Source organism: Oryza brachyantha, chromosome 3, assembly GCF_000231095.2.
Source record: "Oryza brachyantha chromosome 3, ObraRS2, whole genome shotgun sequence".
Taxonomy (NCBI): Eukaryota; Viridiplantae; Streptophyta; class Magnoliopsida; order Poales; family Poaceae; genus Oryza; species Oryza brachyantha.
The window spans coordinates 7,606,377-7,621,173 of record NC_023165.2 but is presented as its reverse complement, the minus strand read 5'-3'; the positions used below and the strand labels follow the sequence as shown (position 1 = coordinate 7,621,173).

Here is a 14,797-nt window from a genome sequence, read left to right as displayed (position 1 = left end):
GCGACAAGGTTGCCACACCATCACCACTGGTATGGCAGGAAGCGCTGCCACACCAACTACACATTGTGGTAGTGTTATCTTGCTAGCCAGGTGAGGTGACGTGGTTAAAAGATTTAGATGGTAAAAATATTTATCTTATAGGTTTAGTAATAAAAATTATTAATTAAAAAGACTTTGATAAAATTCCTAAACGTAGGACCTAGCCAAATCCAAACAAAAGCCGGCTCGAAGGACCTAGCCAAAGTGTCTTTGATTAGTAATACCGCTCAAGCAGCTGCCACACCAACTACACATTATGATAGTATTATCTTGATATATCAGACGAGGTAACATGGTCAAAAGATTTAGACAATGAAAATATTACTTTATATGTTCAGTGATAAAAAATATTAATTAAAAAGACTTTGATAAAATTCCTAAACGTAGGATCTAGCCAAATCCAAATCGAAGGACCTAGCCAAATCCAAATCGATTAGTAATACCGCTCAAGCAGCACTGTCTGCTGCACCTCGTCTGAATCAGGTCGGTATTAGTATTATCTAATCAGACCATGTGACACTCTGACTATGAACTTGCACAGATGTGGTTTTAGGAACATGAGATTAACCTTTTGTGTTATATTATTTATGTACTTCTAACTATATTACAAAATGTCTTGATATACATTTATCGATGAATCAATTAATATGTATATGGATTTATTAGTATCTATATAAATTTATAGATGATTAAAATATTTTATAATATAAAACGGAGTTAAATCTTCCCTACTGCTAGCAGGGAAACCTTGATTCTTGAACCAGCGCTTAAATAAAAATCCAGGTCGAAATCAAAGCTAAGGCATTAGGCATGATTATGCTAATGGATGTTGCGTTCTTCTATTTTCGCAGCGGCACATGTTGCTTTACGATGAATTTATCGAACAAACGCAGTAGCCACGGCGACGCCGTTGTTCGGTTACATTACCGTCAGGACCGCTGTTCGGCTCCATTAACGGCGTTCATTGTTCGTGTTTGAGCGATAATCATACACTAAAATTCATACGCACAACATTTTCCTTTCGCTTATTATGCTAGATCCAGTTACTCTTTCAGGTCTTTGTCACATTTATGACAGCTAATGCTAACAAATGATGCATTCTTTCGTTTTTGAAGTACCGGTCGGGGTTCCGTTTACCGTGGAGGGGCCGAAACCGCTGCTCTGTGGTATATGATTGTCGATAATAATCATATAAAAATCACATGATTTTAAATTTTAATTTTTTTATAAAATTATCATGGTTTTGAAGGGAATACCGCGTGGTAAGGCGTGATAATCATGTGGTTTATAGCGATTATCATGGCGCTTTAGGTGAAAACGGTAGTCATGGAGGTTTTTGCGATATCGATAAACATGGAGTCATCGAAAACACACGACATGTTACGATCGCTATATACATCCGCTATATATCATGATTATCGTGATATACGTCACAATTATCGTGATATATCTCCATGTTTTCTAGATTTTTCTTCTATTTTTTTTAAATTTTAAATTCTTGCAATATTTATCGTGCACTGATGATACGACTAATCGTGATTATCGCGATACTGAGAACCCTGACAACCTGACTATTGCTGTAGTGCCGTGCATGCCTAGAGTAACTAGTACAGGCCTCGTTTAGTTGTCAATTTTTTTCAAAAACATCGTATTAAATCTTTAGACATCTAAATAAAGCATTAAACATAGATAAAAAACTAATTACACAGTTAGGCGAGAAATAGTTAGACAAATCTTTTAACCCTAATTAGTCCATAATTAGCCATAAGTGTCATAGTAATCAACATATGCTAACGACAGATTAATTAGGTTGAACAGATTCGTCTCGCAGTTTCCATGCGTGCTATGAAATTTATTTTTTCATTTGTGTCTAAAAACCCCTTCTAATATTCGGTCAACGTTCGACGTGAGGTCTAAAATTTGTTTTCGCGAACTAAACGGAGCTGTAACAATGGAATATTATGCAGGTAGCTCGAGATACTGCATTACTCTCTTTTAAATCTCGTTAGGGTCATAATTCTGCTGCGGCATGATTTTATTGTGTACGACAACTTAAAGGAGGGTGCGCTTGTGTGATTCAGTGGCAAATCATGCTGTTCTCCCACTCAAAGGCAGATGGACGGTTCATTTCAAAAGAAGTGATCAGATGTACAACTGTGCAATCAAGCAGGTTTACTGTTTTTCTGTAGCGCTAGAAGTTGGTGAGCTCTGTGCAAGATTGCTTCCAATTGTACAAGTTGAAGAATGCATCAAAGCGGTGGAGCTAGTCGGGTCAAACATGTAGTACATGAAGAAAAGATCGTGCTTCTTTTACAATGGGACGATACCCGTCCGTTGACCTAGGAAATTGTGGCAAGTTCTAAGATCTTCCTGGTGTTGGCCTGGCTATTCAATGAAGGTGAATGACCCAGTTCATGCCCTTGTAGTACCTACCGAAAATATAAAACACCTAAATTTGCTTCAGGCCCCGTCTAGTTCCCTAATTTTTTTCAAAGAATCTTTAGATATTTAAATGGAACATTAAATATAAATAAAAATAAAAACTAATTACACAGTTAAAGGGAAATCATGAGATGAATCTTTTAAGTCTAATTAGTACATGATTAGTCATTAATGCTGCAGTAACCAATATGTGCTAATGACGGATTAATTATGCTCAAAAGATTCATCTCACGGTTTTCAGGCGAGCTGTGAAATTTGTTTTTTATTCGTGTCCAAAATTTTTTTTCGACATCAGATTAAATATTTCACGTGACTTTTTACCAAAAGTTTTTCGCAACTCAACCAGGCTCTCGGAACAAAAGAAAGGAGGAGAGAAACCCATGTGCCAGGTAATGTGTCGCCTTGACGGGGTTGGCGTGCCACCGAGAAATGTGGCGCTGGCCCACTGGCCATGGAGCCAAGCCCCGCCCACCAAAAACACGTCGAAACCACGCGCGGGCGCGGAGGAGAAAAACGGCCAAGCCACGTCAAGTCGCCCTCCTCGCCCCGGTCGTCTCGCCATCGTCGGAGGCTTCTTCCACCGTGCCATCCGCACATAAACGCGCCTAACTACCGTCTACTAGTATCGTTAACCGTCGCCTTCACCAGTGGCCTCACTAATCCAATCCAACTCTTTACCTTCTCAGAAGCAGTGAAGCACAGGGCTAAAATAATATTACCTCCATTTTATGTCCGTTTCGTACAATAATATATTTTAACACATATAATAATCTAGGAATAAATTTATGTATATTGAAATATCACACGATACGAAAGGAAATACAGTCGATGAGGGGTGACCGACACCTCCTAATTCCCGGTGTCCCGCATATCATCCACTTGCTGTACAGGAGCTGGTGGGTCACCTGTAGTTTAGTTAGAGCATGTATAATAGCAGGCTATAAGTTGACTAAATACTTATGTGGAGGAGAGAGTGGATGAGAGAGAGTGTAAGCAGGCTATAAGCTTATAGCCAGCTCAGACACAAGAACCAAGAAACACTATAAGAGTGACATGTGGGTCTTGTATTAATGATGAAGAGCTAACTATTATATGAATGGACTAAGAATTAACTATAAGAAGTCTTATATAGCCAGCTTGTTGGTTATATTATTAGCCTTGCTCTTACTGGTAAACAAATAGTGTGTGATTAACCCGGACAGCAAAGAGCAGTTCTAAAAAAATATCAAAAAAAAAGAGAGAGGATATAAAGAAGAGATAAAGGGAAGATGGAACAGATGAAACGGGAGGTTGCAGGGATTGATTAGTGTCGAAACTTGTGTTAAACACGTCAACTTCATGCATCCGCTGGAGGAGAGAGGGAGGCCATAGGAGGCGGAGTGAAGGCAAAGCAGTAGTATAAAGAGCGCGGCGTCGCTGGCAGCCGCTCTGCGACGCAGCCGACGCTTTCTTCTTCCTCGTCATCTTCTTCTTCTCCCCCCCCCCCCCCCCCCCCCCCCCTCTGACTTGCTCTTTCTGAATTCCCGCCACGCCGTTCTCTCCTCTGCTCGGCGCGACTTTCCCGGCTGCCTCCGCCTCGGCACCAAGGTGCGTACACCACACCCGAATCTCTGCTCTGTTGGTTACTTGCTATGAATCTCTCTAGTTCATGCCCTGGTTTGGAGTTTATATTGAGTTGGCATTGGGATGGGATTGACAATTCTGTCGGTAGAGATCAGGAAAGATGAGTTCTTTGCCGCCGCCGCGCAGGCGGTTTTTTGGGCTAGCGCCCACAGGCAAGAGCTTAGCAGAGCGCAAGAAGGCCGGCCCAGATCTGCAATGGGGTAGCACCACCGTTCATTCATTTGTCCTTTAATTTCGCTCCCCTTCTCTCCCTGTTTCGTTTTTCTCGCGTGTGCCGGTCCGAGGGTGGGGGCGTGGGTGATCGATGGCCGGCGGCCCCGCCTTGTCTGATTGTCTCTCCTCCTCCTCATCATCATCATGGATCCAGCCTGTAACCATGGAGAAAGAACCCCACAAAAATCATACGAGGAGATAGAGAGGAGTCGTCTCGAGTCGAGATCTATTGTTGGCTACCAGGTTGGTTTTTCGGTGGGAGGCAGCGGTTCAATACAAGCGGACAAGGACGCGTTCATCACCACTTCGGATAGGTTTGGTGGATGGATAGGTTGGTGAGGGGGCGGCCGCCATATCCCTCCTGATCTGACCACCTGCAATCTGCCGTCTTCCTCGTCACCTACCCGATAAAGAGATCATCATTCCCTCTTCTGTTTCCCCTCTTTCCGCCCGGGTTGCGAGAGATCAGCCGATCAGGTCGCCGATCCTTATCCCAATGCCGTCAAAATTAGTGCTTTTAGTTTGATTTTTCTACTGCATTCGGACGCGTATTGCGTTCTTGCTAGTACCTGCCCTGCCCGTGCAGAATTCTGCCGCTTCTGCAGAGGCGCAGATGCCATGGCATCGACCTGTGGGCTTGCACGGATGGATGCTGTCCTGGGACACATCACAGATCACACATGGCGTCGGCTCGTGCGTACAGGGCGGAGGCGTGGGAGTTCAGGGGCATGTCCCGCGACTCCCGACTGTAGTCTCCGTGACCACTTGCATTAAGAAAGTTCTGGATCAGATCAGATCAGATCAGATCGTCTCATCCTTCTTACTCAGCTTGCTGCGTTTTCACAGGGCGAGGGAGCTGAGTTAGCAGGGCTGCGACCATGAAGGCGCTCATTCTCGTGGGAGGCTTCGGCACTCGCCTACGGCCGCTGACTCTCAGCGTGCCAAAGCCACTCGTCGATTTCGGCAACAAGCCCATGATCCTGCATCAGGTAAGCACAAAAAATTGCTTTTTATGTCGAAAAATACAGCCCTTCAGTTCTTCAGGCATAAATATAGGGAAATTCATTTGGGAAAATGGTAAAGCAAGATGGAAAGTGTCAGTTTGTTCCATTGGCTGACTGACTTGGGGGTAAGATGTAGACAGTTGATGTTATTGGCGTCACACTCATACAGTCATGTCTCTTATGATGGATGGATCCATGTGAGTTGATTCCTCACAACAGTAGCATCTAGTGCATGCATCACTGGTTTTGTTCATTCTAGTCATAATTTTTCAAAAATCGACAGCAGAGAATTAGGCCCTCATCTGTTGGCTTTTTCAAAAAGGAAAAAGAAAAATCAAATGATATATTTGCAAATAAAAAATAATTTGTGAATAAAATTTTTATATATGTGTTTTTATCAATGTAAAAGAAATGACTGAAAAATAAACTATAGTGAAAAAACCCTAAATCAACTTTAAATTTAAGATTAAAATTCAATTTTAGCTTATAATTATAAGAAGAAGCGAAAAGATGATGTTTTTAAATTAAAGAATCAGGGATGGATTTGGTGATTTGAATTAAACGGAATATTCGACCTTTTTTTTTCCGTCCCGAGCAAGGATCTGATCCAAACTTCCTAATAGTTGCTCCTTTCAGAAAAAAAAAATGACTTCCTTTTGGTTGTATTGAGACATGGTTTCTCGATGAATCTTTGGACTGATTCTGCAATGCCCTGTTCACCAGATCGAAGCTCTGAAAGAAGTTGGAGTTACAGAAGTTGTTCTGGCCATCAATTATCAGCCTGAGGTAAACGGACATGTTATGGCACATGGGGCGCGGTAGAACATCGTGCTTCTGTCGGTTGCCGAGATCTTACTGGTGCACACTGTTTTGGTTTGCCAAATCACAGGTCATGCTTAACTTTCTCAAGGATTTTGAGAGCAAGCTTGGTATCAAGATCACCTGCTCGCAGGAGACAGAGCCACTGGGAACCGCCGGCCCACTGGCCCTGGCACGCGAAAAGCTCGCGGACGGCTCCGGCGACCCTTTCTTCGTCCTCAACAGCGACGTGATCAGCGAATACCCGTTCGCCGAGCTCATCCAGTTCCACAAGTCCCATGGCGGCGAGGCCACGATCATGGTCACTAAGGTATCCGAGACACCGAACAGTCTTGCATCCATGGAGAAAGTGTCGGTCCATTCATACCCCGTTTACGACTGAGAAATTTTCCTGCTTGATGCAGGTCGACGAGCCTTCCAAGTACGGCGTGGTGGTCATGGAGGAGGAGACCGGCAAGGTGGAGCGCTTCGTGGAGAAGCCCAAGGTGTTCGTCGGCAACAAGATCAACGCCGGCATATACCTGCTCAACCCGTCGGTGCTGGACCGCATCGAGCTGAAGCCCACGTCCATCGAGAAGGAGGTGTTCCCGCGCATCGCCGCCGACAACGGCCTGTTCGCCATGGTCCTACCGGGGTTCTGGATGGACATCGGGCAGCCGAGAGACTACATCACCGGCCTGAGGCTGTACCTCGACTCCCTGAGGAAGAAGGCGCCCGCCAAGCTCGCGTCGGGCGCGCACGTCCTGGGCAACGTGCTTGTCCACGAGACCGCCGTCATCGGCGAGGGCTGCCTGATCGGGCCGGACGTCGCCGTCGGCCCCGGGTGCGTGGTGGAGGCCGGGGTGAGGCTGTCCCGGTGCACGGTGATGCGCGGCGCCCGCGTCAAGAAGCACGCGTGCATCTCCAGCAGCATCATCGGGTGGCACTCCACCGTTGGCATGTGGGCGCGCGTCGAGAACATGACCATCCTCGGCGAGGACGTGCACGTCTGCGACGAGGTCTACAGCAACGGCGGCGTGGTGCTCCCGCACAAGGAGATCAAGTCCAGCATCCTCAAGCCCGAGATTGTCATGTGACTTAGGCGAGGATTAATCTGCGTCTTTTGTTACGTGATGATGAGAAATTGGGTCCTATGTGCTTGATATGTTTGTTGTTTGATTTGTTCCTGAACTCTGAAACTGAAAGTGTAATATGTTATGCCAAGTTAGTATATGTTTCATCAGGCTATATGGTTAAATGTGGTTAAGTGACTCTGAAGTTTCTCTCCTTGTTTGTAGATAGGAGTCAGATGAATGAAAGCAAGACAGGAAAAAAAAACCTTTTTGTCTGATTATGGTATCATAAAGCACATGCACATTTGTGTGCTATTGTTTCATTAGTGATGGTTGATATTTTCATCGTGGAAGCCCTTCTTGCTCTGGTGGTATCCTTTTTCAGATTCAGTATTACAGCATCAGTTTTGTCAATCTCGAAACAAGCCAGTTAATTGTACTGTAGTAGTAGCTATGACCTTCATCGACCAACGTGTCCTTCCATGACGACTTCACAGTATACAGGTTGTTAAGAAGTCTTGTCGTGGGGTCCATACACTTTGTCACGATTTCATCTTGGTGGCACTGATGCAGCAGCTTCTTGTTTCTTGAAAAGAAAAGGACAGTCACGCATTGCTTATGATCCAAGATCTCGATGATGGCAAGGAAACAGATGATGGTGGGCAGTGTGAGAAGTGAGATGGACCGTACATACCACTAACACTGTGCTGGATAATTAATTCACTCCATCACAATTCTGCATCACAGTTAACAGAAGGACGATGTCCTTCCTCTCAAGCACATGCCTTTCGCCGGAGACTTTCTTTCATCAGCTTCCGGCAACAGCGTACTTCAGTTTCAAAGCTGTACTTCCGTAGCCACTTGCCAGAGGCCAGAGCCCAAGTGATTATCCCTCAACTCCTCAAGCTCATAGGACACCTAGATCCCCAAGTTGAGCATCAGACAGAAAACGGGTTTTCTCCACTTGCATAATTCCCTAACCAATTACAATGCTGCAGGATCTTGACCGTCCGTAAGGTAAAATATGATAGTGTAAAAACAGGTTTGTATTTAGGTGAAGATGAGAAGAAAGAGAGAGAATATAAACATGTTAGATATTTATAGCCCGTTATAATATGACTTCAACAAAGCTATAAGAATACACCATATTTTTACCAAATTCCGATGTAATTATTATTCTATGTATCTAATCCAATTCCTTATCCTATATTTTCACAAAATCTAATATTAGAAAAAATACAGATAATCTTATTTTGGGGCCAAGAGAATAACTAGCTATACTACTGGTCTTGCTCTAAAAAGAGCTCGGCCATAGTGCCATCTCGGTTGCTCTGCTTTATCCAAAACTACTATTTTTATTGCGAGTTAAGTCAAAACTACTTTACTCCAAACTTTGAGTAGTACTGGTATAAGGATTCTACTGCCCCGTTCCAAAAAGGCATTTTATATACATATAATTTTAAGAACAATTTTATTATTCTTGAATAGGTAACAAAGTTACTAAACTTCTAATGTAAAATTTGGTATCTCTGTACCGAGAGATATCAAAATTTACATAGAAAAAATAGTACCTGCGGGTATCTTCTCAAGGATTATAAAATTGCTCATAATTTTACGCATATTATACAAAACCATAAACCTGTATTATGTTTTATTTTCTTGAACTCGATTGCTCTAAAGATAAAGTTTTTGTGTGACAAATATAAAGAGAAAAAAGTACTATGTAGTACTCTCTCTATTTTATAATATATGTATTTATATGGTTCAAATTTTGTAGCATAATATAAGTATTTCTACATTGATTTTTATGATTTTAATCATTGTAATGATTTCAAAACCAATTAGATGCTAGAAAATGAATTTAATCAATTTAAAAATAAAATATTAACCACTGAAATGACTAATGAGAAGTGTTCTGATACCGTATTAGTCTATGCTAAACATAGAAGTACTTATATTTTAAAAGACGAAGTAATAGGGCTGCAGGAGTAGGATTTAGGAAGCATCTCGTCGGCTAGAGTTCAGAAGGTACGCTTTGAGATTGTGACATTCCACCACACTGCGAGGAAAAGAAAAATTATAATTCGTACATGTTGTCTCATGTCTCTCACTTTGAAGGTGCTGACAGCTTGCATTGATGCGCTTACTTCCTCCATCACAAAATAAACCAATTTTTTACTTTTTACATATAATTTTTAACTCTTCGTTTTATTAAAAAAATTTTGTAATTAATGTTTTTGTTTTTATTAGATGATAAATCATAAATAGTACTTTATGTGTGACTAATTTTTTTCTAATTTTTTTTAAAAAATTTAAATAAGACGGATGGTCAAACGTTGGACACAGAAACCGGAGAATTGAATTTTTTAGGACAGAGGGAGGAGTATAGGAGTTTGAGTGAGACATTGCACTGGTCCCTCATTTTCTTAACACTGAAACACACAATGAGGGACAACACACCATTAGTTCAAAGACAAAATTAGGTGCAGACTTCGAAAACCTAAATAGTAGTATCTCATCAAAATAATTTGTTTTCTGCAAATACAACATGGTATTATAGAAAAACAATGCATAGTTCCATCCTTTTCAAATTACTGCTTTGAAATTTGCTCGAATTTTAAGGAACTCTCGGTCTCGGGGAGCCCAAGACACAGTAGACCGAATTTGAGAAATTTTCTTATTTATATATTTTGTTAACGAAAATAGATTTTTGTTTGAAAAAATTATAAAACTAGACCACAAACGCCTAGCTAGTAAGAGATATCTCCGACGTAACAAAAACCAATTAATAACCATGGCAGCTGGCAAGTTATTAGCACTTCAGGGAGGAGAGGTCGTCGATTTTGCAGGCGTTCCATGACGTCCTAATAGACATTTTATCAATTTTTAAAGGTCGGCTATAAAATTGTCCATGTCTATAGCACGCTCACAAGGGGGACAATTTGCAAGGCCCCCTACCCCGGTTAAATCGCCCAGTAGGTGAGCATAAGGAGATCATCTGCAAATGTGGCAAGCACCATTAGCCGTCTATACGATACGACTAGTACCAACGGGCGTTTGCTATGTCTGATATATCGCGTAGCCAATGCGCGTTTTATATATATCCTCCATTAACTAGCGTTGGAGGTCTAGTTTATTTTTTTCTAAAAAATATATTTTTGCTATTTTTAACGTAACATTGTATAAGTAAAAAATATTGAATTGATGGAGGGGTGAAAGATTGGATTTTTATTTATATATTTATTATTATAAATAAAAATAGTTTTTTGTTTTAAAAAATGTTAATTAGACCTCAACGTCTCTGCTCGCTTAAGAGATAGGGGGTGCCGATTTTGCAGATGGAGCCCTTAACATCCTACTAGTGAGTGTTTTACTCCTTCTCAAGGCGCCGACTACAAAATTACACCTCCTCTCGTCCACTCATCAGTGAGAACATTTTGCAGGTGACCTCTTATCGGTTTAAACCGCTCATAAAATGGGTGTTAAGGGGTCACCTATAAATATGACCAGCACCATTAGCCATCTGTCCAACTGCCTCTAACAGACGTTTGCCACGTCGATTATATCGTCTAGCTAGTGGACATTTTATATAGGGTTGACCCTACAAGCAGTGTACCCGTTTTAGGCCCCAAAATCATATGAACCCTCCTCTAAATTTTTTAATTACATGTACCATGTTTTCTATATAAATATTATTTCTGAATGTAATTTAAAGTTTTATGATAATAATCCACATATATATTAATTATTATTATTATATAGTATGATAAGGGTCTATATTTAGTTTCACAACTTAGCTCCGAAAAGTCAGGACTAGCACTAGGTTTTATATACATCATTCACTGGGAGTTGGTGGTTTAGTTTTGTATTTTCTTTCAAACAAAAATCTATTTTTAATATTTTTAATAAAAATATATAAATAACAAAATTCGCGAAAGATTCACGTCTCTATCTGGCCCAGGCCCAACCGCCAGGGGAATCTGGGCCCGCGTGGCACTGATTCCTGCGGGCCCCGGTGCCGTTCCGTTGGGGAGACCGCGAGCGGTGACGGGCGGCACCCCTCCACCCAACGGCCGAGCGTGAAACGCCATCCGCACTACGGCACCAGCCACCAGGCTACCATTCTTCCCTCCCCTCTCCTCTCCGCCTCCCTCCCTCCCACGCCCGCGGCCGCACCGATCGCACAGGTAACCAGCTCCTCCCCTCCCCTCCTCCTCCTCCTCCTCCTCTTCCTCGGTTCCTGTACCAGCGCGCTGTCCGGAATCGCGAGTGGGTTCGTGAGCAGGGCGGCTAGGATTTTGAATCGCTATTGGCTTGGGTTGCGATGAGATCGATGCCGCGGTCATGCTGGATCTCATCTGTGTCGCCCCCCCCCCCCCCCTCCCCGATGCGTTTGTGAATCACGGCTGCATGTTAGTGGGCGTCGAATCAGATGCTCCCCCGAATTCTCTCTCTCTCTCTTTTTTTATCCCCAATGATTCTATTCTCCATGCGCGTGGGACGGGGTGAGGGGGGAAAATGACGGCGCAACTTTCCGGGATGCCGGCACTGTTCTTCCACTCCCTTGTTATTATACGCCTTGGCGATGTGATTTAAGAAGCTGGTGGGTGGTGCTTGTTGGACATTGCAGTAGCTGTGTGCGGTCGGGGTGGTCTCGGTGCCGATGGCGAGGAAGCAGCATATCGCCATATTCACCACGGCGAGCCTGCCATGGATGACCGGGACTGCCGTCAACCCGCTCTTCCGGGCGGCTTACCTCGCGAAGGCCGGGGACTGGGAGGTCACACTGGTGGTTCCATGGCTTTCGAAGGGGGACCAGGTGCTGGTTTATCCTAACAAGATGAAATTCAATGTGCCTGGGGAGCAAGAAGGCTATGTGCGACGGTGGCTTGAGGAGAGAATTGGGCTGCTGCCAAAGTTCGACATAAAATTCTATCCTGGAAAGGTAAAGTAAACCAAATTGCGAAATCATAGTTCTATATCATGTTATCATGATCTAAATGTAATGTAAAAGTGCATGACATGGTGTGTTTATTGCTTTCTCGATATCATGCCTCTGATTTTTCTGATTTTCCCACGGCTCACAAAAATGTACTAGCATGTAGTGGAGCTTAAATTGCTTGGCTAATCAGTTGTACACGAATTACTGTTAACTCTTGTTAGTGTTGAAACTAAAATAGAGCAGGAGTGTGTGTTCTGCTTCTTGTTAAGAAGCAGATCCAATAAACTGTGGAAGGCAGTTCACTTTTTTCTTTAGAAAAAAAAGCTCATCTATTACCTTCAGTACAAGTCACTGGAAATATCTATATTAGTGAAGTGAACAGAAAATAAGTATAAAACTATCAGTTGAGCTGGTGTGTCTATGTGGTTAATGCCATAATGAGGTTGTTTGACATATTTGCTCCACATACAGTTCTCAAAGGAGAAAAGAAGCATTCTACCTGTTGGGGACATTACCCAGACTGTATCTGATGATAAAGCAGACATTGCAGTTCTTGAAGAGCCAGAGCATCTTACATGGTACCATCATGGACAAAGGTGGAAAAGCAAATTCCGAAAAGTTGTAGGCGTTGTTCATACCAATTATTTGGAATATGTCAAGAGAGAGAAAAATGGATATATCCATGCATTTCTCTTAAAACATATCAATTCCTGGGTCACTGACATCTACTGCCATAAGGTTAGCACCTGCAATTTGTATTCCATTTTACTAGGTGTGCATTTTTTTAGGTTTTCAGGTAGTTTTTTAGCCATTGGCATCCAATTTATGTTATATAACCTTGTAAACTTCTTGTCTTAGTAATTACCTTCAGTGTTGATGGGAAAATGTGTTATTAACATAACTATGATTCTTAGTTCTTTGGAGGAACATCACCATGCCTAACTTCCTGTAGTTCAGTACCAGCCGCTGTACATCATTAGTCTATATATAGACAACTATCATATGCCTCCATCATGTATGGAATAACCATGTTTGCATGGTGACCAGATAAATAGTGCCACTTTTTTTTAATATTTTTGTCAAGTTAAGGATGTTCCACATATTATGCACAGTATGAGGCAGAATGGCATAAGAAAAACTTCTGTAATGTATCAATATTTCTTTAAATAATGAGATTACATTCTGATCTGTACTGGTATATCAAGTTAACGACATTTTCTGTCTATAATTTGGTATGTAATCACAGGCTCCATTTTTACCTTTCATTCTTATTCCTTTTGTAGGTTATAAGATTATCGGCGGCAACTCAGGAAGTCCCAAGGTCTGTGGTTTGTAACGTCCATGGAGTAAATCCAAAATTTACTGAAATCGGTGAACTGAAGCATCAGCAAATATCTAAAGGAGAACAGGCATTCTTCAAGGGTGCATATTATATTGGAAAGATGGTCTGGAGTAAAGGTTACACAGAGCTGCTCCAGCTGCTTCAGAACCACCAGAAGGAATTATCCGGTCTTAAGATGGAGTTGTATGGCAGTGGAGAAGATGCTGATGAGGTTAAAGCATCAGCCGAGAAACTAAATCTGGATGTTAGAGTCTATCCTGGTCGCGACCATGGAGATTCCATATTTCACGAGTGAGTTATTAGAAGATATAAATAATTATTCAAATATTATTCGGAAGCAGTGTAGCAGCTAGGTGTTTGTATTTTTCAGCTATTCTTTTATCAGAAGTGATTTATGTTATTGATTTATTCATGATCTAACTGAATTGGATTTGTCTTTTTCAGCTACAAGGTTTTCATTAACCCAAGCACCACAGATGTCGTATGCACAACAACTGGAGAAGCTTTGGCCATGGGGAAAATTGTGATATGTGCAAACCATCCTTCGAATGAATTCTTCAAAAGATTTCCTAACTGCCACATGTACAATACTGAGAAAGAGTTTGTGAGATTAACTATGAAAGCATTGGCTGAAGAGCCGATCCCACTGTCAGAAGAATTGAGACACGAGCTTTCCTGGGAGGCAGCGACAGAGAGATTTGTCAGGGTTGCTGATATTGCACCAATCATGTCTGTCAAGCAACATTCTCCCTCTTCACAGTATTTCATGCATATATCTCCAGATGAACTGAAGAAGAATATGGAGGAGGCATCAGCATTTTTTCATAATGCAATTTCTGGTATTGAAACGGCGCGTTGTGTTTTTGGTGCAATACCGAATACTTTGCAGCCCGATGAACAGCAACGAAAAGAACTTGGCTGGAGACTACAGGAATGACGGTCATTTCTTCCCAAGCTGTTGTCCATGACAATAGAATCCCAGCTAACTACAGCACGGTTGGTGACTGGGAGAACTAACTACATGACGCAAATGTCTTCTGCTCGAAAATTACCACAGACTGAACATAGAGGGGACGCTTCTTGTTTTCTGCTATGGTGGTACACCGGTGTCGCAATTTCCTAAACAACTGTGGAGTGTCCGCCAGACATCAGTTACTGTAATGCATCATATCTGGGAATTGTAAATCTGCAGCAGTTGAATGGATTACCAGTGGTGTGGCTTTTCTCGTGTAGCCTGTGTAATGTAAAGCTTACTGTTGCTTCCCGAGTTTGGCATATGTGGTAACATTGCAAAGATATCTTGGCTGGTGTTTCACAACCA

General features: G+C 42.2%; 2 protein-coding genes across 4 annotated transcripts; both read left to right on the top strand.

Moving 5' to 3' along the window:
* Positions 1 to 3,982: 3,982 nt before the first annotated feature.
* LOC102706733 (probable mannose-1-phosphate guanylyltransferase 1) lies at positions 3,983 to 7,470 on the top strand. 3 transcript variants are annotated; one of them, XM_015835652.1, is made up of 5 exons: positions 3,983 to 4,068; positions 5,164 to 5,306; positions 6,045 to 6,107; positions 6,211 to 6,450; positions 6,545 to 7,470. In XM_015835652.1, exons 2-5 carry the CDS (start codon positions 5,196 to 5,198, stop codon positions 7,214 to 7,216), a joined length of 1,086 nt encoding a protein of 361 aa, XP_015691138.1. In that variant the 5' UTR covers positions 3,983 to 4,068; positions 5,164 to 5,195; the 3' UTR covers positions 7,217 to 7,470. The 3 variants fall into 3 exon arrangements, with proteins under 3 accessions (XP_015691138.1, XP_015691139.1, XP_006649823.1); XM_015835653.2 differs by lacking the exon at positions 3,983 to 4,068 and adding an exon at positions 4,379 to 4,560; XM_006649760.3 differs by lacking the exon at positions 3,983 to 4,068 and adding an exon at positions 4,379 to 4,794.
* Positions 7,471 to 11,277: 3,807 nt separating this feature from the next.
* LOC102706456 (digalactosyldiacylglycerol synthase 2, chloroplastic-like) lies at positions 11,278 to 14,797 on the top strand. The gene is made up of 5 exons (XM_006649759.3): positions 11,278 to 11,379; positions 11,823 to 12,137; positions 12,606 to 12,872; positions 13,418 to 13,767; positions 13,921 to 14,797. The coding sequence occupies exons 2-5, from the start codon at positions 11,856 to 11,858 to the stop codon at positions 14,411 to 14,413; spliced, it is 1,392 nt and encodes a 463-aa protein (XP_006649822.1). The 5' UTR covers positions 11,278 to 11,379; positions 11,823 to 11,855; the 3' UTR covers positions 14,414 to 14,797.